Here is a 27,301-nt window from a genome sequence, read left to right as displayed (position 1 = left end):
TTAAGAATTAAGAATTCATCTTTTTTTGTTCTTTGTGTGTGTGTGTCCATGGACCTGTGGTCAGGTTCAGTGAGTACGATCCCTTCGGCAGAGAGCCGTTACAGCACCATGGGTCGGGCCACAGCAACAACAGTCGGGAATATGCTTCTCCAGTCCAGATTCCGCAGCAGCAGCAACCCTGACATCCCTGCTCCGCACACCTCTGATGAAGATGCTGAGATCAAAAGCATCTTCTCTGCCAAGGTACAGAGGGTTTCCTCGAACCAAATCTCTTAATTAAGAGTTCAGTTTTGGAAACTTCTCTAATTGCCAAGAGAGACAATAATATAATACGTTCATGTACTTTTAAAGGGTAATTAGCATTGATTAAAACGTTGAAATGAAATAAATATTTTTCATTTCCCCGAATGCCAATTTATCACCAGGCTGACATACAACTACATACACAATCACCACAGCAATATCTCTCCGTGCTTTCTGATACACACATAACAGCAATTTGCTATTCCTTCCCACAGTACTTTAGGTATTGTAATAGGCCACTAAACAGCCACGCTAATGGAAGCATCAATCACGTTCAATGTGATGGAACCTGTGTGTGTGTGTGTGTGTGTGTGTGTGTGTGTGTGTGTGTGTGTGTGTGTGTGTGTGTGTGTGTGTGTGTGTGTGTGTGTGTGTGTGTGTGTGTGTGTGTGTGTGTGTGTGTGTGTGTGTGTGTGTGTGTGTGTGTGTGTGTGTGTGTGTGTGTGTGTGTGTGTGTGTGTGTGTGTGTGTGTGTGTGTGTGTGTGTGTGTGTACAGGGTCACAACAACCCAGGCTGCCGCATGTCCACCTATGTGGATGTAAACAACCACCAGAATCCCACAGGAAGCACAAGACCGTCTAACAGAAAGGTGACATACTTTTGACTTGTGCACTCTCCCACAACACACATTTGGTTTGAATCTACTCCCTCAAGGATTTTCAGTGATGGATTCTATTGTTTCCTTTAATGATTAAAGATTGATATCTGAATTTATGATGTGATTTTAGATAATGGGTTAAAATCAAAAAAAAATTACAGCGTTTCCTTTAATTGATAGTTGAGTAAATAATCATTTTGTACAAAAAAGATTTAAGTGAGATTCAAAAGATTCAAATTCACTAGATTAAATCTAAATGTCCATAATCAAGTTTGAAAAACAAGGTGTCCTGTAACAAAACAAGAGAGGATGTGTAGACAAAATATGCCATGACATGTGATGAGTGAATGACTCACACTCTTTGAATTACGCTCTTTTAAGCAGTATAATTAAGATAGGGTAAAGCAGAAATCTAAAACAGGTTATTGTGATGAAATGGCTGTTTATACAGTATGAATAACATTCATGTGAAATGTAATTGCACTGACCAAAAAACATTTCTGTTAAAAGCATAAACTCAATAATTAATATTGGTGATTACTGAAGGTTCATTAGAAAGTTCAACTAACTTGGTATAGAAAAATAAATCATATTAATTAATCGTGTATTCAAAAGGAGTTTCCGCCATGAACACTAGTTTCCACCACATGGGGGCAGTGTAACATTAAGGACCCCTGTGCTGTGGTTCTGTGTGATCTCCTAGAGATGCACAATATAATACTTGTAGACATCACACATATACTGTAACGTTCTTTATTCCATCAGCTATCGCCACTGGATCGTCTCACTGTGGTTTGTGCATTTTTTTCTCTTGCAGCAGTTTCACGAGGAGCTGGCCCTGCAGATGGTCGTCAGCACAGGCGTCTGCAGAGAGAACGCATACAAATATGCCTGGTTCTTCTTTGAGCTACTGGTCAGTGTGTGTGTGTGTGTGTGTGTGTGTGTGTGTGTGTGTGTGTGTGTGTGTGTGTGTGTGTGTGTGTGTGTGTGTGTGTGTGTGTGTGTGTGTGTGTGTGTGTGTGTGTGTGTGTGTGTGTGTGTGTGTGTGTGTGTGTGTGTGTGTGTGTGTGTGTGTGTGTGTGTGTGTGTGTGTGTGTGTGTGTGTGTGTGTGTGTGTGTGTGTGTGTGTGTGTGTGTGTGTGTGCGTGTGTGTGTGCGCGGGTGTGTGTGTGTGTGCGCGGGTGTGTGTGGGGTGTGTGTGGGGTGTGTGTTTTCACTTTAAAAAAAAGACGTATGTCTGATTGACACTCACTTGTAGCTGTGAAGCAGAAAGTAAGAACTTAGGATGTTACGGATGAATGGATGAATGATAAAAATGATTCATACCAACCAATACATGACCTTGTGCCCACATACCTTGAAAGATAAATGATAGTGTTTTGGTGTGATAAATAAAAGGGCATTTTTGAAAGTCAGTATTTTACAGAGTGTCTCTTTTGGAGTTTTGGAAGTGAATGATCACTCACATTCGCTCTCGTCCCTTCAGATCATCTCACGTCTTTATGTTTCTTCCTTTAATAATGACACTATTTACTAAAAAGAATCTTCTTCTATCAAATTATGATCGATAATGATTTTATTGTCCGGACCATTTTTATCATATCAACTTTGCATCTCTCAGGTTCCTTGACAAATGATCAAATTAGTACATAAACATTCATCACTTGTTGTCAATTTAAATGCATTTTGTCTGTCGGTATTTCTTGTGTTGTTTTGTCAGTTGGTAAATCATAGTAATGATTCATTTTTGTGTTGGTGTGTGATTGATTGAATAGGTAAAAAGCATGGCTCAGCATGTGTCTCAGCTGGACAAGCAGAGTGTCCCTCGAAGAAATCGCTTCTCGGACCGATTTAAAGACGACATCACCACCATAGTCTCCGTGGTTACAGCAGAGATTGGGACCATCCTCGTCAAACAACAAAAGGTGAGGAAAAGGAAGTTGAGCACTATGACGACAAATAAGGCTCATCTCAACCAAATAAATGGAACATGCTCTTCAGTCTTTCCTCCGGGGTCAGGCCTCAGTGTGCATGTTATCATATCCTCCAAACCACAGGTCACTGCAGGATAAAAAGCTCAGCCTGCGCGGCTAAATGATCGCAAAAGATCCACTCGTTGCTGCCCTACAGATTGCTGTTTGTTGATTGTTGTTGTTGTTGTTGTTTTAGGAGGTAGAGCAAGCAGAGAAAGTCAACATCAGCCTGGCCTTCTTCCTCTATGACCTGCTGTCACTCATGGACCGAGGATTTGTTTTCCAGCTGGTGAAAAACTATTGCAACCAGGTAGAATAACACTGATACTAAACCAAGACAAATCTTTAACATAATGTTTTTTACACATTGATTTGGAGCATGTGTACTTATGTGCATCTTTGTTTTGAAAGCGTTTCAAAGGCATTTCAGAACATTTGCTTTGTTTCTCTTATACAAAAGCATAAATAAGAGTAACTTTTTCTGCATGATATCTCTTCTAGATGTCCTCAAAAACTGTTTCACTGCCGACACTGATCAGCATGCGTCTAGAGTTCCTGCGAATCTTGTGCAGTCACGAGCACTACCTCAACCTGAGCCTCTTCTTCAGCAGCCCTGGCTCTGCCCCCGCCTCACCATGTCCATCCATCTCCTCACAGGTCTGGCCGCTTGTCGGTCAAAATTTGCAAAGTGCATTTCACATATTCAATTGTATCATCTCACATTTCTCCATCAACCAGGGTAAAGAAAATATGTTGTATAAATATTTGGGCCGTCATGCCTTCTAGGAGAGGGAAACTTCTAGGAAAGAAATAAAATAAGCTTTACGGAGAATTGAAATGTGGAGCTTAGGGAGTTATCAGATAAAGTAGAGGAGATGAGATGGGATTCAGTCAGGAAAACGTGACATAGTTTGTGATGGGCTGTTTCAAAGAGTAGTCTGCTTTGTATTAACCAGAAATCTTACCCGAATTCTTTTCCTGCCGCTCTCTTGTCGCTGTTACTCCTCCTCAGAGTTCCGGTTCATGTAGTTTCCAGGAGCAGCAGAGGATCTTGGGGCTGTTTGAGCTTTCTCAGGATTTCAAGCAGCAGCACTACCTCGCGGGTCTGCTGTTGACTGAGCTCAGTGCCGCCTTAGACATGGAGTCAGAGGGGTAAGGAAACACAGACAAGTTATACCCAAGATATTACCTGCCTTTAACCTTGTTATTACAAATGTGTAGTGTTAAATAAAAATAATTGAAGATGTGTGCATGTGCGTGTGTGTGCGTGTTTATAGGGGAAAGGTCCAGAGAAAGGCCATCAATGCCATCTACAGCCTGCTGTGTTCTCATGATCTTGACCATCGCTGCATTAAACCTGAGGTCAGGGCCAAGGTGGCCGCTCTCTACCTCCCCCTGGTGGGGATTATCATTGACTCCACCAATTATCTGGATTTCACAGGTAAAAACTGTAAAAACACAAACACGTGCACACAAGCGCACACACATGCGTGCGCGAACACACTCTCACGCAACTTGGACACATTCAATTGAATGCACTTAAAGCACCTTGTTGATCTGCTACGTGCATGTCTTCTCATCATGTTGTGTTTGCACATACTGTACATACAGAACCAACCTATCCATAGTAAATGATTATACATATGTTATGTTGTATATTATAAATATATTATATTGCATCTTGCCAGACATTAAACTGCTAAATGAAACAGTGTATGCATAATGTTCAGAAATTCATACTTCGTTCTGCAGCTTTTCCGAACATTTTAAGGAGAGAAAAAATATGCCCATCCTTTTAGAGTTGGAGATCTTATTCTCTAGCGAAAAAACTCAGTTTCCTATAATTTTTCATTTGTCTTATCCACTGTCATGTAACTGTATGTGGATCTTTTTTTTTTTATCTACCAGTGTTAACTGTGTTTTTTTCTTGTTACCAGTTAATCTACATATAGATATATATATATATATATATATATAGTGTCAATGCTTGATTCCTATTCTGATTATGGACATAAACATGATCTAGATTAAGATTGTATTTCGTGTCAAAACTTTTGCCCAATCAAGGCCCACTAAATTAATCCTGTGCACTTCAGTTTAACACAGTGTTTGACCCCTGTTTGTCTCTGTAGTTTCTGACACTCGATGTGGGAAAAACAAGACGGGCATACCTGATGATGACCTTGAAAATGTCCCACCCATCAATCAGTCTGTTGCCATGGCGATAGCCGGCAACCCCTTCAACACACTGGGGAGGAATGTTCTCGTTTCCATGGCTTCAATGGTACAATTCTGAAATTATTTCGTAATCTGAGGATTATAACCAATTGTAATATGTTTTTAATGGTCATTGGTGCATCTGTGTACGTGTTTTTGTCATAGTATCTGAAAGTATTCTGCCTCCCAACAGGTGAGCTGCACTCAGATAGATTGATTAGCTGTCAGAGCTGCACACACACTTCATCCATCCAGAAAAATCACACACACACACACACACACACACACGCACACACACACGTCAGCAGAAGATGGTTTATGGGCAGACATTGGCATCATAAGTGAACAGGGTCGTCCTCCCCGACAAACACATCCATCAAGTGTAGCTACAGCAACAACACGGGCAAAAAAAACTGAACTCTGCCACTCTCTTCTGCATTGTCGGCTTCTTTCCAAGAGATGAATCAGTTCTTTCTTTGTTGTTATGTGAAATTCTGTTGTGGAAAAACTACATTTGTGCCATCGGCCTGGTATCCATCACAGATCCAAACGTGGCTACCAGAGCGCTCCTCAATTTCAGGCTGTGCCCCTACAAACAACATTTGAATCTTTTACGCTTAGCAACAGAAATGGGGTTTAACATGAAGCATAGTTTCAAATAGCCAAGTGATGCTTTGGACTATATGCTACAAATATTTGATGTTGGTGCTGGCGGACTTCACTCAGCCCTGCTGTGGAACAGATATCTGGAAACCAGGTTCTAGGTGGGAGACCTAGAGCACCAGGAGGTTAATGACTACATTTATCAAAGCTGCCACACAGTGAAGCAGCAGTAGCCCTCTATAGTAGCGATTCATCATCACACAAATGAAGGTAAATTAATCTTACATGAGATTTAAAGCCTTTTGAAATAGGGACGAGAACAACCCCTCACTATAACCAGGGTGAGAGAACTTTAAATATGCTGTTAAACGGGGTTATATGATTAGTTTGTTAGACGAACCTGTTTTATATGCTGTATAACTCTATATATATATATGATAATATATTATAAAAATGAATATATGAATTAAGTGTCCTGCAAAGCATTTAGAAATAAAGCAACCCCCTGGCTATCTGTGTTGTTATGACATTCATGTGCATTGAATGCAGGTTATTAGGATTATTCTTTTTTTTTTTTTTATGAAAAGTGAAGATTTGTGTGAAAATTTGTGCCTTTCTCCTCTTCTACTCCCAGCAAGGTAAATCTGTAGCCACCCTAGCGGCGGACACCAGTCGCCACCTGTTGGTGTGTTTCCTGTGGGTGATGAAGAACGCTGACAGGAGTCTGATTCAGCGCTGGACCGTAGATATGCCTCCTTCACAGCTCAACAAGCTGCTGGAGCTCCTCACCATCTGCGTCTCCTGCTTTGAGTATAGGGTCAGTTTGTTTTGTCATTGACTTGTTTTGTGCTGTTTTTTTTCAGTGCAGTTGTAACATTTCATTTTAAATTAATGTGCTGTTTATATTCATATAGTCACATGGAAACTGTGCATCAGGGATGGCTGTGTATTTGTATATCTTGTTATTTTATTTCCAAATATTCTACCTGTGAATGGTGTGTAGGTGCTGTATGAATTAATTTGTGTTCATGCGTGCTTGTAGGGTAAGCAGAGCAGTGACAAAGTGAGCACCCAGGCCTTACAGAAATCTCAGCAGGCCAAGCTGCAGCTGGAAGAAGCCCTGCTGAGAGGAATGGGAGCCCGCGGGGAAATGATGAAACGGGTTGGAGGTAGTGTATTTCCCTGCACTTAAAAGATTACAACTTGGAATTGCATTTCTGTAACAAGTAGAATTGCATTTTTTTTTAAAGTTTTGCACATGATCTACCTCCGAAACTAAATGGCTCAAAAATCTCATCAGTAGTTCATTAATTTGCAGTCCGCAAGTCATGGACAGAACCAATAGAGTCTGAGCCTGCATTTTGTACAAGTTGTATGTTTTTTTTTTAATTGATTTTACAGGCGGGGACAATTTAGGGCAAAAAAGTAAATGTGCGATCACTGTGAAAATACAGTTTAAATTGTTTAATTTCCAACAGCAATTTCGCGCACAAGTTCTCTGACAAAACAATGTTAATTAATCTATTACGTTGCATGGATTCCAGTGATACAGTTTAGTAGATAATTTGTATATAAATGTACATTATTGTTTTCTCGCCAGCTGATTCTTGAAATGTTTTTTTTCTGGTTTGGAATCCCTCACAGGAATGGATAGGACCATGGGTCAGAGAGAGAACCTGCGGTGGAGGAAAGACCTCACGCAGTGGAGACAGACCAATGACAAACAGGACAAGTATGTTATAACCTTTGTGTCTGCTTCCTAATGTTCCGTCATCTGTGTCTTGCTACCTGCCTTTCTTTATGTTTGTATCTTTTGCTTCCTTTCTCTTCTCCCTATCTTTCTCACTTTCCATCAGGACTAAAGCAGAGTTGGACCAGGAGGCTATGATCAGTGGGAACTTAGCCACAGAGACAAACCTTATAGTACTGGACCTGCTGGAGACCATTGTACAGGTCGGAAAATACATTAGTCATTACCTGAACCCATTCAATGTCTTGAAACACTGTATGGGCTATTTTGTACATACAATATAATTATATCTATATAAGAGTATAGTACAGTTATCGTATTTATAATCCAAACCTGCTGTTAATTATAACTTCCTCAACATTATCATTTTCTGGTGTTACTATATATTTATATTACAATTTTTTAATGTTTTGCACCTTCTGAGGGAACTGAAAGTCAACAGAAAATTATCTTTCATTACCGAGCACTATAAAAAGAAATTGATTCATGCTCTTGCATAATTGATAAAATAATAAAGTTTTTTACCGGGTATTGAAAATTAGCCCCGCTCAGCTACTTTAGAATGGTTTGAATGCATTAAGCCAAACCAGAGAAATATGAGTATAATATATATAATATATAATATTCTGCAATATCACCATAATGCAGAGGAGAAAATTGGTTGAATGCAAAGGTAAATGTTTTTAACTGCTAAGACTGAATGTTTGTGATATATTAGATACATAAAGCACAAAGATGGCTTCATATACTGTCCACACGTTCAGTGCTTTTTAGTCTTATCTAGAAACATATCATTGACTGTCTATTAATCTATCTTTCACTTGTATTATTCACTTGTGTACTATCTATCTATCTAAGTGCTTTGAACATTTAGGTCATCATTTGTCACATGTGATTGGTTAATTCTTCCGTCTGTCTCATGTCCAGGCGGTGCCGTTGGCAGAGTGTAAGGACAGCGTGGTTGGTGGGGTGTTGAAGGTGTTACTACACTCTCTCACATGCAACCAGAGTACAACTTTCCTCTCTCACACCTTCAGCACACTCAGAGCACTTGTTGTCAAGGTACTTTCATAACTAAAATTAAAAGAAAAGTCTGTGTGTATGTGTGTGTGTTTTGTACTGTGAAAATTCAGGGGAAGGTATGTGGGTTGTTGTGTTTACATGCACACAATCTGTGTCTAAATTAAATGTTCTTATTTTTTTGTTGGGGTGGAGAACTGCTGATACAACCCAGATTATTTATGTATATATGCGTGTGTTTTTGTCTTGTATTATATTTCCGTGTGTGTGCGTGTAGTTTGGGGACCTGTTGTTTGAGGAGGAGGCAGAGCAGTGTGCGGACCTGTGCCAGAAGGTGCTTCAGTACTGCAGCAGCCCTGTTGATGAGAACAGGAGCCAGGCCTGTGCCACTCTTTATCTCATCATGAGATACAGCTACAGCAATGCCAGTGTAAGCACACACACACACACACACACACACACACACACACACACACACGGACACACACAGACACATGTACTCACACACTGTTTATTTTACAATGGGTTGTAAGGATGCACACACATGGAAACTCAGACACACAAAGCAAATGTCAGGCATGTTACCTTTCTGTCAGATAAAATATTATCTAACATCTGAAGTTGCAGAAGAAAAAGCATATATGTCGTATTAAATTTAATTTGAGTGTTCAGATTTGCTTATGATACATGTCTCATGATAGCGGGGAGTCACACACATCTTATCACATCTCTTCCGCTTTTTCCTCTCCTCTAATGTCTTTTCCATGTCTATTTTGAGCGTGCCGCAGAAAGTTTCGGCTGAAGGATGTGTCTCCGAGTAGAGAGTAGAGAGATATGTCACTGTCTGCCTCCCCATGTTCCTACCCCTCTTTAACTAATGACAGCCAGACCTCTGTGTGTGTGTGTGTGTGTGTGTGTGTGTGTGTGTGTGTGTGTGTGTGTGTGTGTGTGTGTGTGTGTGTGTGTGTGTGTGTGTGTGTGTGTGTGTGTGTGTGTGTGTGTGTGTGTGTGTGTGTGTGTGTGTGTGTGTGTGTGTGCTTGTGCTTGTGCGCGTGCGTGTTCCAGTGCATTTGTATGTGTGAATGTGTAAGTGTATGTGCCCTAAGGGCAGGAAAAAAGAGGATGTGAAAGGGGCGGAAAGGAGGAAATCATAATGGAGATTGTGCTGTGTTTGTTGCCAGAGGTGAAGCAGTGATGGAGGGAAATAAAAAATCTAAAAACTGTAGACAATTAAGAAGAGACAGATCCAAAGGAAGAGAGGTTTAGGATAGAGTATCTTCTTTCATTTTCTCTGCTGGTTCGATAACCCTTGTTGCCGTCGATATTTCCTGTGTTTACAGACTGTACACTTTAATGAAAGTCAGACATCAGCCTGTGGAGCAAATACACACACACACACACACACACACACACACACACACACACACACACACACACACACACACACACACACACACGGCAACTCCAGTTTAGAGAGAAGAGCATTTCCCCCCTGCGTGTCCAGCGTATGTTTGTTTATATGGTGTATACAGAGGGAGCTGTGATCTGAATGAGTGTGGCGGCTGTATGACTCATTCATACAGAAGTTCCTACCTTTCTTTTGTTTATTTATTCATCCCTTCGACCGCCCTCGTCTTGCTCCAATCTGTCACACACATCGCACTTTTTTTTCCCCTCTCTCCATCTCTTACATTTTTTATTTTAGATTTTGATGATAAAAAAAAAGAGAACATACCAGACTATTTCAGAAAGTACGAATCACTAAACACAGATCTGTGTTCCTAAAACCTGTTCAGTGGAAAGAAAGCTAAAGGAAAAGGGGCAGATGACAATGAAAAGGGGAGAGAGAAAGGAAAAGAGGGTTATCGACTTAGGCTATCATTTAGTCTACTTTTGAGTGCGCACGCAGACACACACACACACACACACACATACACACACACACACGCACACACACGCACACACCGAGTTAGAGGGCAGTGATGGGTGGTTAAGCTCTGGCTCCATGCTCAGTTGAACAGAATGGGGCCGTAGAGATGATCCATGGGTGATTATGTCTCTGCTAATGGGAGATCATTTCCCGCTTAGCTGGTCATGCTGGAGATAGATGGGACTTCACACATACACAAGCACAATCTCTCTCACACATACACACAGTCCTCACTGCAGAAGATGGAGGGGTGTTGTTTTGGAAAGGTGGTGTGAAAAATGGAGGGACAAGGGACAGAAATTGAGGAGGGAAACCCCCCCCCCCCCAGCTAATCTTATCTTTCAAAAGATTTTGAAATCATGGATATATTTTTACTGCAATTGATTTTCAATTTATTCAACATTTAGGTACCTTAATACTGATGTTTGTAGAATAAAACATGTTTGTGATAAAGTAGTTTATTATTTAGAATGATTAGGTCTTCACAATATTTAATACATGGATAAGTCAGCAACTCATAGAAGTGTTAGAAGAAAAAAAAATAGTAATATTTGTATGTCGTTTCTGTTGCCTATACACCAGTGATACTTTTTAGGCCATAAGAATAAAAGGGATTTAATGTAATTATACTACATTTTGAAGACAGTTTTGAAACTTGAATCACACAATGACCTTAGAATCGCCTGTTCTCTTTGTTAAAGTAAATACATGCATTGGTCATTATTGGAAGTTTTATGGCAACCAAGCAATATAGCGGTTTAAATTGTAGGGACAGGGACAGACAAAGGAATGTTCCTCTTCATGCAGAGCTGCATTTGCCTCATATATTTTATGTAAGAGTGCCTTGTCTAGCCACTGAATAGATATTACATTCCTTTTTCCTACTTGCAGCAAATGCATTAATTGAAAATAAACTCCCCCCCCCCCTCCCCATTTCAGAGTCCTTGGAAATCTAGTTGCGTGAAAATCTGCCTTACTAAGCTGCAGAAATTTTCACTTTGTCTCAAACACTGCATAACGGGAAACACTTACATTCACTGAGGTGTCCTCCTACTGTCTCGTTTTCAGAACTTCTCAAGAGTGAAGATGCAGGTCACAATGTCTCTGGCCTCGCTGGTGGGCAAGTCCTCAGACTTCCAGGAGGAATACTTACGACGCTCACTCCGTACCATCCTGGCCTACGCAGAGGACGATACTGAGATGCAGAACACTCAGTTGCCCTCACAGGTATTAAATAACACACAGACACACTTTCTGTATTACGTTACTGATATGGATCCTATCGTAGCCTCATGTCTGCCTGTGTTTCTCTGTGTTTTCAGGTGGATGAGCTTCTAAGGAACCTTAACAGTATTTTGTCAGACACAGTGAAAATGAGGGAATTCCAGGAAGATCCCGAGATGCTCATGGACCTCATGTACAGGTGAGAAGCCAAAAGCGTCCATAAATGGCTGTGTCCTTCCTTTTTTTGTCTGTCGTCAGTGTCCGTCTCGTAATCTCTTCCTCTCGCTCATCATTGTGGTTTCTCTCTATGTTGTGCTGCTGGTTCCTATTTCTCTGTGGTCGGGGCTGTTTTGCTTCTATTTGCTGCCCTCACTATGGTAACCATGTGGTAGCAGTTTAGTCTTCTGATCTTGCTTTGTGTATATGCAGATGCAAATGGTGGTCGTGTGTGTTTGAGTTTTTATGTGTGTATTCACAGTGCGTGTGTGAAAACACGGTGAGAAACACTGAGACAAAGAGAGCACACATGTGCTGTGTATTGATTTAGGCATGTTACCTAAACATGTTCTAATGTCGCCTACATGTATCATTTTTCCTTCAACCTTTCTGTTTGGGTTTTGCTCCCAGTGACCTGGTGTATGTCTATGACAGCTTTACAGAAGGACTTCACACATTTGCCTACACTCACCTCAACATTTATGTTCAATCTCTTACACACACAGGTCATTGACATAAAGTACATTTGGTCTCCAGATGCTTGAATTCATTTCATTCAAGTATAATGTAGTGACACATTTTGTTAGGCTAATGATTGTTCTTGCATTCCATGAACATTTTCCATGCTTTTATTGCCTCAAATCCCACTAACCCAATAATAAGGAATATCCATTTATCTCTTGACTTTTTTCTGAGTTCATACACATAATCATGTCTGCAGTGAATCCATATCCTTAACTACCACTAGCACCTCCTGCATTAGCTTATTTCTATTTCATGTCTATGCTCTTTAGTGAAGTGTGTGACAGTTTTCTAAGCCTGTTTATGTTTTCTGTTTTGTATTTATAGTTTATGCTGCTTTCATCGCAAAGTCATTCTTGAGAAAGGGATTTTAAACTCAATGAGGCTATTACCTGGTTCAACAAAGAAAAGGAAAGCAGGAAAAAAAACCCCCCAGACAAATACCGTCTTTCTTCTCCCCTCCACAGGATAGCGAAGGGCTATCAGACATCTCCTGACCTCCGTCTGACCTGGCTGCAGAACATGGCAGAGAAGCACAACAACAGGAAGTGTTACACTGAGTCGGCTATGTGTCTGGTCCACGCTGCTGCCCTGGTGGCCGAGTACCTCAGCATGCTGGAGGATCACAAGTACCTGCCTGTTGGGAGTGTCACCTTCCAGGTAGACAGTGCAAATAAGGACATACACAGAAATAAATGAAAGAACTAATAATGAACACATGTTGAGACTCACTGCAAAAAAAGCAACAATAACAGCCACAAAATAACCCTTCATCATTTGTTTGTTGTGGCTGTTGGTTGTTTTGCTGAAGGAGGCAAACCCCTCCCTGGCACAACACACCACATCACACGCTTCCCCACGGATTACTTCCAATTCTTGGTGTTGTGTGTCCAGAGGGGGGAGCTGTACCCTTATAACGTCAACATATAAATATGGTCCCCTGGTAGCTCTGTTTAACAAAATGCCTTTGAAGATGAAGGGGGGGGGGGGGGTCATATGTGCTCCTGTGGGAACATGTGAACAGTGTGTCCCCTTAACCTGAAAACAAACTGTTATAACAGTAACTGTGATGATGTTATTGATGAGCTCAGTCACACATAAGCCCTCTCAGGGGCTCTGGCATAGGACACTCTAACCTGCAGCAGGTCATTGATTTCGATGCTCATCAAATTAGTTCCGTTTCCCACTGTAGGACATCTCCTTTCAAAGCCAGCCATGTGATTGATTATTTGATTAAGGGGGCTAATTGATTGATCAGCTGACGGATTTTTTCTCTTCAGAACATCTCCCCCAATGTGCTCGAGGAGTCTGCGGTGTCGGATGACATCCTGTCCCCGGACGAGGACGGCGTGTGTTCGGGGCGCTACTTCACTGAGAGCGGCCTGGTGGGATTGCTGGAGCAGGCTGCAGAGCTCTTCAGCAATGTGAGACAATGAAGCTCCACTGATATTTGTCATATTCATGTTTAGGGTTAACATAGAAACCTGTTGCTCAGTCTCAAGTTTGAGTGTGCTGTTGATGGACTGTATTCTGGCTTATAAGGAAAAGGAGTTTCTCGAAAGTGGTTGAATTTATTAATAATTGTAGATGACATCTTAGAAGAAAGTCAGTTTGGTAGTCTTCCAACTATAGATCATACATATACCTAGAACATTTGGTTCATATTTTTGCATTGCATGCAAATATCTCCTCCCTTTATAAACTGTATGTGGTCACACTCACCAGCAGTAATGTCTGTCTTCTCAGGGATGTCTCTTCGAGGCAGTGAACGAGGTCTACAAGATCATCATACCAATCCTCGAGGCTCACAGAGATTTCAGAAAACTGGCATCCACTCATGACAAACTACAAAGAGCCTTTGATAACATCATTAAGAAGGTAATAACTAAAGGGCACTTTAGGAGCTGCTTCTTCTAATATAATTCATGTTAAGATTGCAAAAATATTTTGCAGAATGTAAAATCAATTTAGACATCATTTGCATACCTACATTTCTGTATTTAATTTTTCTTAAGGACTGTTTCCTGTTAATGTGTTCCCTGCTTAGATAGCTAAGATCCTTGAAAAAGACAAGTAACATTATTCTCCTCTACAATTACAGCATATGAAAAGTTACCATAAAAGCTATTACCACAAGGGGAAAGTATATGCTACTGAAATTATACTGCTTAGAGTCTAATATCAAATGTGCTGTTTTGCTCCAGGGCCATAAGAGGATGTTTGGAACTTATTTCCGGGTGGGCTTTTATGGGGCCAAGTTTGGTGACCTGGACGAACGAGAATTCATTTACAAGGAGCCAGCGATCACACATCTGCCGGAGATATCTCACAGACTGGAGGTACGAGAGAAGAAAGTGTGTGTGTGTATGTGTGTTTGTGTGTGTTTGTGTGTATGCACTAATGTGCATGCTGTGAATTAATGTGTGATTGCGGTGGAATGAAAGAGGAAGCCTGGCTGGTCTGGTGAAACCTGATCATCACTGAGATTTTTTTTTTAGACAGCTTTGTAGACTTACATGTTAAAAAGTGAAATAATGTCATGAAGATCAATACATAGCTCTGAATGACAATTAAATCTGTCCGACATTTGCCAAAAATCTTGGACTTTGTTATGAGCAATAGTGTTTAGTAACTACACAATTTCCCCTGACACCTAGAACTTCTACAGTCAGTGTTTTGGTGACGAAACATTGGTGATGATCAAGGACTCTACACCAGTGGACAGAAAACAACTCAACCCCAACAAGGTAGGAGATCAAAATGTCACACAACTAATTGCTGCTACACGTCTATCTGTACTGTCAATGAAGATATTTTTTTAGTCAACACATAACCAAACAGAGTATGTTAAGTAGTAGATATGAAGCAAGTAATGGATTAGGGTTTAAAAATGGAAGTATGAATATTTGTATACAATATGTGAAGTTTTGCAAAATTTAACAGGCAGTGTCTTCACAGACATGTATGTCTAGAAATCATGTTATATGCAGACACTGTGCAATTTACTGTATTTCCTAATGTAAACATGATGTAAAGAAACAGACGGCTATAATACACAACAAAAGCTGACTATGTGCAAATTGTACTGCCAGAAGAGAACATGAGGAGATTTGAAATTACACAAGCCAAAAATGAACCAAAAACTGTCCTTAAAGTTTGATTAGTCCAGAGGGTAGGAATGCAAATATTGGCTCAGCCCTCTTGATGGCTTTTGGCAAAATAAATAAATATATAAAACAAACTAAAGCTAAAAGCTATTATCACAGTGACAGCCTGGATTTATGAAAGGAAAAACTAAACCACCACTCCTTCTCCAGGCATATATCCAGATCACTTATGTGGAGCCCTTCTTTGATGACTATGAGATGAAAGACCGGCTGACAAACTTTGAGAAGAACTTCAACCTGCGGCGCTTCATGTACACCACGCCCTTCACCAAGAGCGGACGGCCGCGGGGTGAACTCAACGAGCAGTACAAGAGGAAGACCATCCTCACCACAATGCACGCCTTCCCTTACGTCAAGACCCGCATCAACGTCATCCAGAAAGAGGAGGTATGCGCCAGATTCATGGTGTAGAACACCGAGTGTCAGTTTCTCCACATTCGTTGCTTGAAGATTGCAGCGAGAATTTTTCATACAACGTTGCCTGACTTTTGTTTCCAGTTTGACCTGACTCCTATCGAGGTGGCCATTGAGGACATGCAGAAGAAGACTCGAGAACTAGCAGTCGCCACACATAGAGAACAGCCTGATGCCAAGATGTTACAGATGCTGCTTCAAGGCTCCGTGGGAGCCACTGTTAACCAGGTAACGTAGGAGCATTACAGAGATCTTGTGAATGAAGGCACTGCCTCTGTTTTACACTCCTGTCTGTCAGCGGATATTGTGTCATACTTCATGTTTAACCAGTGGTGGCTGTTCCTCACCATAAAAATGATTGCACTTTGTATTATACGTGGCTCTTTTGTCCCTTGAGTGTTCCTTCTTAATGCGCGGGCGGGAAATAAACCAGAATAATTTACCTCTATTTATCTTCTCACATTCACAGTGCCATTGTAGTCACAGGGCGCAGGTGGAAGACATGACAGTGATCACACATCAAAGCCTTCACCCCATCCATATCCCTAATCCTCCCTTTGCTTTTCCCCTGATTTAGTTAAAACGTCAATTCATGGTCCCTCTGCCTTTCATGTCTCTGCTGCGCGGCATGTTGAACCGGAGGTGTCTTTGATCTGATAGTTTCCAGGTCCTGCCAGCCCGGTGAATGCTGGAGTAATGATGAGGCTCGGTACAGCGTCTCTGCTCCCTTCCCCCGTGCTTTATCGTTCAGCGTCTAATCTGACAGGTCCCTCGCTCTGACCTGATGGTTGTATACATAACACTAATGCCCGGTAACTCTGTAAACATATAACTCTTGACTGAAATCAGCAAAGGGGGCTGGGTTTCTGTGTGTGGGTCCACAGCGCCTTCACGAAATGACCGAGGCCCAGGCCCAATGCGTTTATGAAGCTAATCAGAGCTGTTTAACTGTGCCTGTCATGATGCAGGCGCTGTGCAAGCTTGCTGTGGTTTTATGATGAATATAAGTGAAGATAACAAGATCTCATTCTTGGTAAATGGGAGCCAAATGGTGGGTGTATGTTGGGTTTGCTGTGACATTAGCCGTGCGGGAGGCTAATCATGGCTCCTTTTCTAATCTGATTTCTTCCTCATGTTCTAGTTCAGCATCTTGGCGCTTTGCCGCATTAGGCATTAAGTCAGCAAGTCATTTCCCCCTGTCTGAATGAGGGGCATTCTCATCTCTCCTTTGTTAATATGCTCTCAAACACTTCCTCCCTTAACTCCCCTCTTTCCTTCCTCCATTTTTCCTTTTGCTTTCTCTGTCTTTGTCTCTCTAACTCCGTCTCTTTGTGCTTTCCCTTCCCTCTTCTCTCCACCCCCTGTTGCAGGGCCCGCTGGAGGTGGCCCAGGTCTTCCTGAATGAGATCCCAGCGGACCCAAAGCTCTTCCGTCACCACAATAAACTGCGCCTGTGTTTCAAGGAGTTTATAATGAGGTAAGACGCGATCACAGAAACACCACCTAGTGACAACACTGTACCAAAGTTACTACAAAAATATATATGAATTTTTTCCCCCACCAACAATTTTATTAAATCTGCATGTCTCCCTTTATTGGTATCGGCGGCTGGCCCCCGGATCAGTACGTGGAAGTATCGAACAATACTTCAAAGAAATGAAAACTCTGTGTATACACGGGAAGATTAAAGAGTACTGTAGCTAGCTTTGAGTGATACAGACTGCTGGTGAAGCAGAGTGTCAGTCAAGATGCAAAGATGGAGGTGATAATTACCACTAAATAGTAAACCAGGAATTAAACAGGTAATGAGAATGAATTAATTAAAACCATTGTAGTAGGGGATATTTTTTCATTTCCCACAATGACAGTGGAGGGCTGGAATTGCAAAGGCTTATTGTTCCCAAAGGTTTCACTGTATTTTGAATATTCAGAACATAATTTAAACCATCCTTCCCACAGCAATGTGTGTGAGGAGGATATGTGTGATTTTGTGCAGGAGACGTTTGTCATGTTTGTGAGTATTTGTGTATTTGTGTGCGTGTGATTTCTTTTTCTTGGCATGGGCTGTTGGCCTCCAAAAGGTGGTTTTCATTTTCTAACCCTCATGTCACATTCCAGCTGCCTTGATTGCAACAACCAGGATGGCAAATATTTACTGTAATTTCAGAAAGGTTTATTTCTCTGCTAAATCCACGAAGGCGGGCACTGGTCGCTTTTGTATGCCAATGTCATTGAGAGTGGCTTTCCTAAAACAAAATCCACTCAGGAAAGTGCTTTTTCTTTATGTGGGTCATGTATTCACACACTGAAGAGAATCTTTCCCGTCACATGCGGAATGTCCCCCTGAGGCATCAGGCCTCACATATAACCAATTCATCTGCTTATTACCGAAAACAATGCTTCTTAAGGGTTAGGGTTACGCCCCCCCGAAAAGTCAAATAAATATATATATATATATTTTAAACATATAATGCCAATGGGATGTCATTTAAGGTCCCTTTCACAATACACCTTATTCCTCATTCTTGCGGGCTCCTGTATAAAAGATTGTGGATGAAACTTAATGTGATTTGTGAAACTAAACCCTAACCCCAACCCCCCCAAAATTCTAGTTTTGTATTTTCACCATTTCTGAAATGTATTTACATAGAGATTAAGGGCCCTATCTTAGACCTGGTGCAAAGTGAAGCCAAGTGTGGCTCATTTCAGACGGACGCAGTTTTTCCGTCTATTGCCTAAGTTGTTTAAATAGCAAAGCACTTGTGTCCATTTGAGCACCCATGGTTGTGGTCTTACAATTAATTTGTCTGGTGTTACAGTGGGGATAAAAGGTCTCAGCCTGTCACGAGCTGCTACAGTCATGGTCTCACCTCCCAAATTGGGATTTACCTGCTGTAACTGGCCAAAACATTTTTTAAAGGACGCTCACAAAGCCTGTAAGTTGTGTTGCAAATACAGCAAGAGCCAAACATGACTGAAGACATGACCCTAGTAAATTCATGAATAAAGGTCCTTAGATATTGTAGATGCTCAGCTGGAGAATCAATTTAACAAATTTCAAAACCAAGCAGTCAGACAGAGAGCTACATATTTGTTGTTGTTTTTTTTTTCATAACTTGGAAAATCCTTTACTCTTGTGATCTGTCTCTAATTCTCATTCCCCCAAGTATTTACTGTATACTGTTACACGACACTGGAGTTTCCATATTACCCTTATTAAAAGCTAAGAGATAAACTCAGACATGTGTTTGCAATCATCCCCGTCTCTCGGATTTCCTGTAGACTCCTTGTATGTTTGCCATTATACATTGCAGACCATACCTTCCTTCTTTTCCAGTCCAGCTTAGACTTGGGGTTTTCTATCAGGAGAACTAGATTGGAGAACAAGATTTTTATTTGTTAGTAATTTGTGAGTTTTACTTCTGCAGCTCCGTTAACTGTTTCGAAAAAGCTTTACGGGTTATTTACGGTTAATATCACATTCTAGCAGAGGTACTTGAAAATATCTAGTTGGCATATTGGAGAACCTTACTTTGAAGTGCATTGGTAACTCATTTAGAGTGCTGGCAAGCAAAGTAGTACAATGTATGTCAAGTAGTTACAGGACATTGTTAGCATGAAACAGTCCAGTGCAATCCTGGAGGTTTGAGGATAGAGAGGGGTTTACTGCAATTATAGAATCATCAAGCTCCAGAGTTTGAGGTTATTGCATTAAAAAGGTCAAAGAGTACACTCGGAAAATGTTTTTTTAAACGGATGCCACCTTGCTATGCTCTCTTACCTGTAGGTGTGGTGAGGCAGTCGAGAAGAATAAGCACCTGATCACTTCGGACCAGAAGGAATACCAGCAGGAGTTGAAGAAGAACTACAACCGCCTGAGAGAGAGCCTGAGGCCCATGCTGGAGAGGAAGATCCCAGAGCTCTATAAACCCATCATCAGGCCTCGGCTGGAGAACAGGTGAACGGATCCACGAAGCCAAACGGCCAATACTGTTTTGACAAAAGACTGAGGTGGAAATAAACACGTATCATTGATCTCTTTTTGATTGTTGAAGCCAAAGTGAAGTGAGAGCAAACGGATTTGTGCAGAGATCTGTTCACACCGTCTGCATCACCTCTACCAATATTGATATCTAAAGTAGAGCAGCAGTGCGCAGATTGAGAGTTGAACCCAATTCCGTAGCCAAATTGCACTCCTGTATTAATGAGGACAGATTTCTCACGTGTCTTTGTTATTGACTTGGTATATCTTGTAAAAATTTCGATGCAGAGGGATGAGCATGTATTTAAAAGTGATCCACGTTCTTATTCTTTGAAATGTCCAAAATCAGTTGAGCTGATATTAACATCTGCTACACAAATGAAAATATTACAAAATATAGCTCTGTCACATTCCAGTTGTAGGTGTGAGTAATTGAAATAAAAATCCCTGTTGTTCTGCCTTGCTCATGGAAACACTTACCGTATGCCTTTTTTTCCTTATGTCTCTCCCGCCATGACTGGTTTCCCTTATCATCATCATCATCATCATCATTGTTCCTTATCTTTTGTTTCTGACTTTTCACACTCTCCTCCCATTCACTGTCCTCCACCTCTCACAGGGATTCCTTCAAACGTCTAAGTTTCCGCAGAGTTCAGGAGGAAAACTCCTGAGATGCCTTGGCTCATCAGGAGTGCTACGGAGAGGGAGGGAGAGACTGTCACACAGCCGAGAAAAAGGAAAAGAGAAGATGAGATGAAAGGCCAGGAAAACAGGGAAAGGGACTGCTGGTGATTCCCTAGCACTCCTTTGTGTCAGAGCAGTACATTGTGCCAACAATGGATGGAGGACTCACAGATTTGCAACCATCCATCTGTGTGAAACCATGAACGTGGACATACAGCACATACACAGTAGTTTGTTACGGGAGGTAAAAGGAAGAGTGAGCACATAAAAAACAGGGGAGTGGGAATCTCAAGCAAAGTGTAGCCTATTGAGCTCTCACTGTAAAATCTTCAGATGCTTTGGCTCTGTTGATCTCCTTTTTTTTATATAAAACTGCAAGTCCTAAAAATGCTGCAAACAATTTCTCTAGGTTGGTAAGGAAGCAGACTAGAGTTCCCCTCTGAGGTCCTTGCTGGCCCAGGGCCTGTATGTGTGCCAGTAATTCTCGTGTCCTGTTTGTATGTGCATGTTAATGAATGAATGGATGTGTGTTTGTTTAGAAAATGTTTAGAGTAGAAGATTTTAGTGCCATACTGAAGTCACTTTGTACTCGGTGATGATAAACGATTCTGTCATGTGCTAAAGGGCCTCTGAAATTCCACGCTGTGCCAGTTTGAGTAGCAAGGGTATGGATGGATTTCTGCACATCGAAAATAATAGATAAAAGATGTCCTTTGTTAACTCTTCAGGCCATTCTTGTCCTATTATTGTTGGACATACAGTATCTGGCCACGTAGCTAATAAAAAAAGTTTAACTTTTAACTAAGAGTTACATGATGTAATTTCACAGGACTCAGATAGACTTATCTGAGGCTCTAAAATACGCATACCTTTATCTCTAAATCCACATTTTGTACATAGTGGAGGTATTACATCAGATGTTTACAAAAGGTATGAAAAGCTATTTTGCATTTTATTGTATGGAAATGTATTTTTAGATCGATAATAACAACAACGATATTAATTGGAAATAGTGTTCAGTAGGCAGGATTCAGCAACTGAATGAGCTGTAACAATCTCAGTGTATGTTCCAGTAGTTTCAGTACCTGTTTGTAAATAGACCACTTCCAACCATACACACAGTGCCAAATGGAATTATTTTTAATTTACTTAGGAACTCAGATACTTAACTAGAAATGCAATAATTTGAAGCCACTCCACATGGCTGTGCTTTGCAATGTGAATTATGTTTACTCAGTATGTCTGAATACATTCCAGATGAGAAATGTAGTACTGCTTTGGAGTATTAAATAGTGACAACCTGATTTTATTTGACATCCATGAAACGACTCATTTCGTGCGTGTTATGTTGCAACTCATTACTCTTTTTCAGAAATGTAAATGTGCTTGGCGTTTCAAAAGTGGGTATACATTTTTCTTTACATTATTAATGCTCCTTTGATGATTTTTTTGCTCTTTTTCTAGTTACATATCTTATTTATAAACTGTCACATTTTTTTTAGAATGGTAAAATAATATGAAAAACTTAAACAGCGTGAGTGTTAATTATTAATCAAGATAAATTCCTATTTTTTAAACATGCAGGATACTGCTGAGAATTATATTGGTTCAACCACTAGAGACTGCATTTTTGTTTCTTCAAGAGGCATTTTAATGTTAATACCTGATGTGTTTTATTAAATGTGGAATTTAAAGGTTTCATTAATACAATGCTCTTGAAGCACCTGAATAAAACTTAATATATGCACATTTGTCACCACTTTAAATGCCTTTAAATTCAACAAAAATGTATAGGTGTGTGTGTGTATGTAGTGTGTGTATATATATATATATATACACATTTGTGTGTATATGCAAATGTGTGTAAGCATTTTAACTATCTAGATAAAATAGAACTATTACTACATATTAATGCTGATTTTCTTTTGCACTTAATTACTGCATATTTAGCTTCTTATTGATCAATTAAAATCATGATGGTTGTTTTCTTTCTTCAAATCACGGTATATTACATAAACCACTAAACGAGGTTGGGTTTAAATGATAGACTGGTCAAAAGGCGGGAAGATCCCAGGCGAAGAACTACAATCTGCTGCCGTCGCATCGCTGTGACGACATCACCGCTCGACTCCGACCCGACGGATTCAGGTTTGTTTACAATTCATTCACCTACTCGCGATGCTCGTGGGTGTAATTCGCCAGTCGTTTGGTGAAACGTTGCTGAACACTCCGTTGTCTGCAGTGGAGCTGAGGTTTTTCCGGCGACACCGCTGCTGTAGTTTCGACTGCTGACTCTTGAATGACTTGAGAAGAGACTTTACATGTCAACTTGTGAACCGAAACCTGTAGCTAATGACGCACTGTCGAGTTAGCTTCATGCGTCCAAAGTTTTAAAAGTCAAACGACTCTGTGCTGTCTTTCATGGGCGTGCTACTGAATCGAACATGTGTATTCACACGACTTCGTTGTGTGTGTGTGTCAGTGGGCATAACCCTCGCTGCACGTGAATTACCATCTCTGTATACTCTGGTTGTGTAGGTGCCCTGTGATAAATACATGCAAAGCATATGAATGCTAACAGTTAGCTTCTGTCTTGTCTGACTTCAGCATTAATGAAAGGCAAGCTCGTACCCGTGTTGCCTTCTAGGACAATACTGTATACGCCCTGACCTGCCACAGTCTATACTTCAACAAAGAGCATTTCATTAATAACCTTTACTTATGTAATCTACGTCTTTCAACCCTCTATGCCCATAGCAACCGATTTCCCTCGACCAATTCCATAGCAACTGATGTTGCGTTCATTTATAAGAGCAAAGATCAGCTTCAGTTATTTTCTGTCTGTAGTCACGTGGATCCAAACACCAGTATAACTCATGCACTTTCAAAAAATGCCAACTTCTTTTATATATCCAGTCTTGAACACAAATTCTATCAATGCGCCCAATTTGATTCAGTAGCCTATATAGAAATAATCACAGATACACAGTGTTAAATTAATGTTGACGACAAGGCTGACTATCTTAAAATCATTTTTTTGGGTACTGTAGTAAAGACTATTATATTGCATATGTTTTCAGAGCGGAGCTTAATTATTCATTCCTTAATGGCCCCAAAAATTAAAAAGGCTGATTTTGCAAAGGCAGAGCTTTTCCGAGCAGTTGACCTTGAAGCTGTTATAATTTCTTCTGAACAAAGCTGTACAAATCTTTTCGGTAATGGAGGAGCAGTATAATGGGTTGTTCTCTACACAAAATTAATATTTTATCACAAAGATAAAACGTGAGTGGTCATACAGGTCAGAGATGGACGTTTTCATCAAACTTCTGTCAGTAATTGGAAATATGATGGCTTTTCTTTCTCCCTGTTGCTTTATACATCATCGCCTGTTTCTGTGAGCTCATAATTTTATGAACATACTACTGCACTGAAAAACCTCTGAGGATTTTGTGCTGGAAATGGTAATTGCCCCTCTGTCTTGCCAAACCTGTTTTATGCATCAAGCAGGTTAAAAGGAAGGATTATGACAGAAAAAATTATTATATGCAGCAGGAAAGCTTTAATATAAGCAACTGCAGGTAGTTTTAGGCTATGTTTTTTTGCTATTATTGCCTCATTAGCTTAGATCCAAATAATACATCTACATTCAGTCAATAACCCTATGATTAATTAAAAGATTCATAAATTAATCAAGTTTTATTTTTGGGTCTTTCCTCTCAGGTTTCACCATCCTCTGCTCAACGTTGATGGCATTTCTGTGACATGGGGCCAGATGAGGACCTACATCCGGACACGGATGACCTTCCACTCCGAGCCAACACTAACCACATACTTGTCAGACATTATGTGCTGGACCTGACCGTTCATTTTGAAAGGAAGGTCATCAGTGGTAGTGTTGTCCTGTTCCTGGAGCCTTGCTGTGGGGTGAGAATTGATGCTGAGGATGACAGTGGACCTGGAGCTGGTAATGCAGCTTGCACTATAGAGGCTGGAGGGAGTCGGGGTGAAACTAAAAATATGAATTCTTCACATTTGTGGGAAACCTCCAGTGATGGTGATTTCACCTTAGTGCTGGACTGCTGTGACCTCGACGTGTCAAAGGTTGAAGAGGTGGACGTCTCATCTGTGTCAGCCATGTCCAGCCTCTCACCGGAGGTCACATCTGAGTGGTCAGGGGTGAACACACAAGCAGCCTTTATTCAGAAGCTCATCTCCATGCCCTCTAGCCAATGGAGGCGGAAGCACCAGCTCTTTTTGCTGTACAGCCGTGCCCCCAGTGCTCAGGACGGCGGCTCACTGCATTTTCACAGAGACCGATGGAGTCTGCAGGTGAGGAGGAAGGGGGCAGCGTCCCCTCAGGAGTTCCCTCGTGCTGTCAGGATCTGCTTTGAGACAAGGCCAACAGGAGGCTCTGTGAGGTGGATCAGAGACCAGGACAACAGGTTTGTCTAGGGTTGCAAATCATTGCAACTGTTCCATAAAACAGCGCTTTCACACTTTAGTATGGTTAAGAAGGATGACTCCCTCTTAAAGCTTATATTTTCCATGTTATAGCAGAATAATACTGATTCATAAATTCACCTATCAGAGGCTTTTATATTCTGTCCTGTGTCTGTTCATGTGCGTGTTTGATGGATGGATCCATTGAGCATTTAAATAATGGTTGTTTTTCATTAACCGTCGTGTACCTTTCCAGGGTGTGTGTTTATACTGCCGGTTCTCCCATCAACAACCGAGCCCTCTTCCCCTGCCAGGAGCCGCCTGTTGCCATGTCAACATGGCAGGCAACAGTACGGGCCCCCAGTGAGTGTTTGGTTTTGATGAGTGGGGAGGAGCAAGCTGTACCTATTGAGGACGGAGATACACGTAAGCTGTTAATTCATAAACCTTTAGTGACAACCGGTAAAAGTCAAGTCAAGTTTTATTAATACAACCCTAAATCACAAATTTGCCTCAACGGCCTGTTGTTCTGTGCAGCAAACGGCAGCGATCTGTTTTAAGACCCTTAGAAAACACTGCTTACAGTTGATTGACTCTTCAACAGCTAAAAATAAAGTTTACTGATTTGTGAGTAGGGGGTGGTTATTGAACGTTAATACTCAACTTTGAGTAAATTACTTAATTATTCTATATTTTGTATTGGACGTATTCAAAGCTTCCAACCAATGCTTGGTAATTAGCATTTTTGATTTAAGTTCCCGCTAAGCTGCTTCTTTTAAGACAGTATTAACCACTGATGTATGTGAGAAATGTGACTTATTTTCTTAAATTATAAATGGGGATTATGGAGAAGCATGCAAGTTACTGAAAAAGTAAATTTTGAAATGTAAACATGTAAAATGTTTTTTAGCCTGGTTCCGATTTTTTTCAACACTTTAATTAGATATAGTGTTGTGCTCTGTTTCAACCAAACCAACTGCAGCTTTGTGGATGGGATTAGGAATAACAGCATCATATTTCTGTATCACAGCCAGAAAAATAACGACAGAGACTTATGAATATGAATTGGATGAATTAATGCAGCTGTTGAGGGTGTTTTTTGAGTTCAATTACAGAACTAACCACTTTTAAATGGTCTTTTTTTCTTTGATTGACACAAACGATGTTAACTGCTTCTCGTGATCACACTACTAATTTGTTGGTGCAAAAAAACCCAACAACAACCAAACTGTCTCAGAAGAACAAAACATCTGACTGAATAATGAAATGAAACAAACTAGCAATTACTTCCAAATGTTTCTTTTTTGTCTCTCTCCATGCAGTCGACTAAACTCCTCTCTACCCTCCTACCTTTGACATTTTCATCCTTTCTCTTTTGACCTTCCTCTCCTCTCCATAGGTTTTTCACTGTGGAATTACTACGTCACTATGCCCATGCCTGCCTCCACCTTCACCCTGGCAGTGGGCCACTGGTACCAAGTCACAGCAGAAATTCCCCCAGCACTGGAAAGGGAGGTGAGGCACAGGACAGACTGTGGCAAGGCTGCCAAACCCGCGGCGGCTGGTTCTGGTGAATGGACTGAGGCTGAGTGTGTGTCTGGACTTGAAACCTCCTCCGGTGAAGTAGTAAAGGGTTCTCTCCTCCAGACTGGCAGGTATTTTATTAATTTGTATGTTATTTTTTTTCTCCTTCTTGTAAGTCCTCCCCCTTCCCAGTCTGCTTTTAATGCAAGGTCTGGCCCCTCAGCATTCCATGGTAAAACTTTCCTTTTGCCATACAAAAAAGGTTAAGGTGAAGTTAGGGTGATGGATAGGGTGCAGCACTCAATTAGCTTTTATGACAAGTACATTCAAGCTGTGTACTTTGGGTTCAATTCCCAACAGAAATGATATTCGGAGAGCAAAAATAAGCAAAGCTGACACAAACTTTATGGAGGTAAAGAGATATAGAGTGCAGACTGCGACATTAGTGAGAGCTGACTTACTGTGGGCAGGGCAGGGTTGGGCTGGGGTCTTCCTCTTCACTGGCCAGAGGGTTGGAAGGACTGCCAATGGTTTCCAGTAATCCTCCTCCTCCCCTTATGATTTTCCTCCAGCCGCCCAGCCGTAGCCGGCAGCAGGCCCCAGGAATCTCCCACTACAAGGAAGGCCTTTATTTTTATTGAATGGCTGGAAGGAAAGTTGGATGCTGCAGGAAACCTTTGGAACAGTTCTGAAGCTGAGGATGGAGTTAGTGCTGGATATTGGATTTAAGAGC

General features: G+C 41.0%; 2 protein-coding genes across 8 annotated transcripts in view; both read left to right on the top strand.

Annotated features, from left to right (window-relative positions):
- The window catches only part of dock8 (dedicator of cytokinesis 8), a 49,046-nt gene extending 27,138 nt beyond the window's left edge, over window positions 1-21,908 (top strand). For 3 of the 4 annotated variants that reach the window (XM_035639977.2, XM_047329098.1, XM_035639979.2), the window contains 27 exons: window positions 65-243; window positions 801-893; window positions 1,720-1,815; window positions 2,678-2,827; window positions 3,072-3,185; window positions 3,377-3,532; window positions 3,888-4,027; window positions 4,153-4,316; window positions 5,008-5,159; window positions 6,330-6,512; window positions 6,738-6,864; window positions 7,340-7,427; window positions 7,552-7,648; window positions 8,373-8,507; window positions 8,743-8,895; window positions 11,464-11,622; window positions 11,718-11,818; window positions 12,825-13,017; window positions 13,638-13,781; window positions 14,104-14,235; window positions 14,562-14,696; window positions 15,015-15,104; window positions 15,675-15,911; window positions 16,023-16,166; window positions 17,309-17,415; window positions 19,726-19,896; window positions 20,540-21,908. In XM_035639977.2, coding sequence (XP_035495870.2) covers window positions 65-243; window positions 801-893; window positions 1,720-1,815; window positions 2,678-2,827; window positions 3,072-3,185; window positions 3,377-3,532; window positions 3,888-4,027; window positions 4,153-4,316; window positions 5,008-5,159; window positions 6,330-6,512; window positions 6,738-6,864; window positions 7,340-7,427; window positions 7,552-7,648; window positions 8,373-8,507; window positions 8,743-8,895; window positions 11,464-11,622; window positions 11,718-11,818; window positions 12,825-13,017; window positions 13,638-13,781; window positions 14,104-14,235; window positions 14,562-14,696; window positions 15,015-15,104; window positions 15,675-15,911; window positions 16,023-16,166; window positions 17,309-17,415; window positions 19,726-19,896; window positions 20,540-20,591 — 3,692 coding nt within the window. In that variant the 3' untranslated portion in view covers window positions 20,592-21,908. The remainder of the gene's footprint in view (window positions 1-64; window positions 244-800; window positions 894-1,719; window positions 1,816-2,677; window positions 2,828-3,071; window positions 3,186-3,376; window positions 3,533-3,887; window positions 4,028-4,152; window positions 4,317-5,007; window positions 5,160-6,329; window positions 6,513-6,737; window positions 6,865-7,339; window positions 7,428-7,551; window positions 7,649-8,372; window positions 8,508-8,742; window positions 8,896-11,463; window positions 11,623-11,717; window positions 11,819-12,824; window positions 13,018-13,637; window positions 13,782-14,103; window positions 14,236-14,561; window positions 14,697-15,014; window positions 15,105-15,674; window positions 15,912-16,022; window positions 16,167-17,308; window positions 17,416-19,725; window positions 19,897-20,539) is intronic. The other variant, XM_047329099.1, reaches the window with a different exon arrangement.
- Window positions 21,909-22,666: 758 nt separating this feature from the next.
- The window catches only part of LOC118313966 (aminopeptidase O (putative)), a 70,361-nt gene continuing 65,726 nt past the window's right edge, over window positions 22,667-27,301 (top strand). Inside the window, exons 1-4 of one of the 4 annotated variants that reach the window (XM_035639981.2) lie at window positions 22,667-22,752; window positions 24,325-25,046; window positions 25,301-25,470; window positions 26,444-26,699. In XM_035639981.2, coding sequence (XP_035495874.1) covers window positions 24,367-25,046; window positions 25,301-25,470; window positions 26,444-26,699 — 1,106 coding nt within the window. In that variant the 5' untranslated portion in view covers window positions 22,667-22,752; window positions 24,325-24,366. Of the gene's footprint in view, window positions 22,753-22,775; window positions 24,066-24,324; window positions 25,047-25,300; window positions 25,471-26,443; window positions 26,700-27,301 lie in introns of those variants that run through there. The other 3 variants (XM_035639982.2, XM_035639980.2, XM_035639983.2) reach the window with 3 other exon arrangements.

The sequence above is a fragment of the Scophthalmus maximus genome, chromosome 19 (genome assembly GCF_022379125.1).
Source record: "Scophthalmus maximus strain ysfricsl-2021 chromosome 19, ASM2237912v1, whole genome shotgun sequence".
Classification (NCBI taxonomy): domain Eukaryota; kingdom Metazoa; phylum Chordata; class Actinopteri; order Pleuronectiformes; family Scophthalmidae; genus Scophthalmus; species Scophthalmus maximus.
This window is presented reverse-complemented; position numbering and strand designations above follow the sequence as displayed.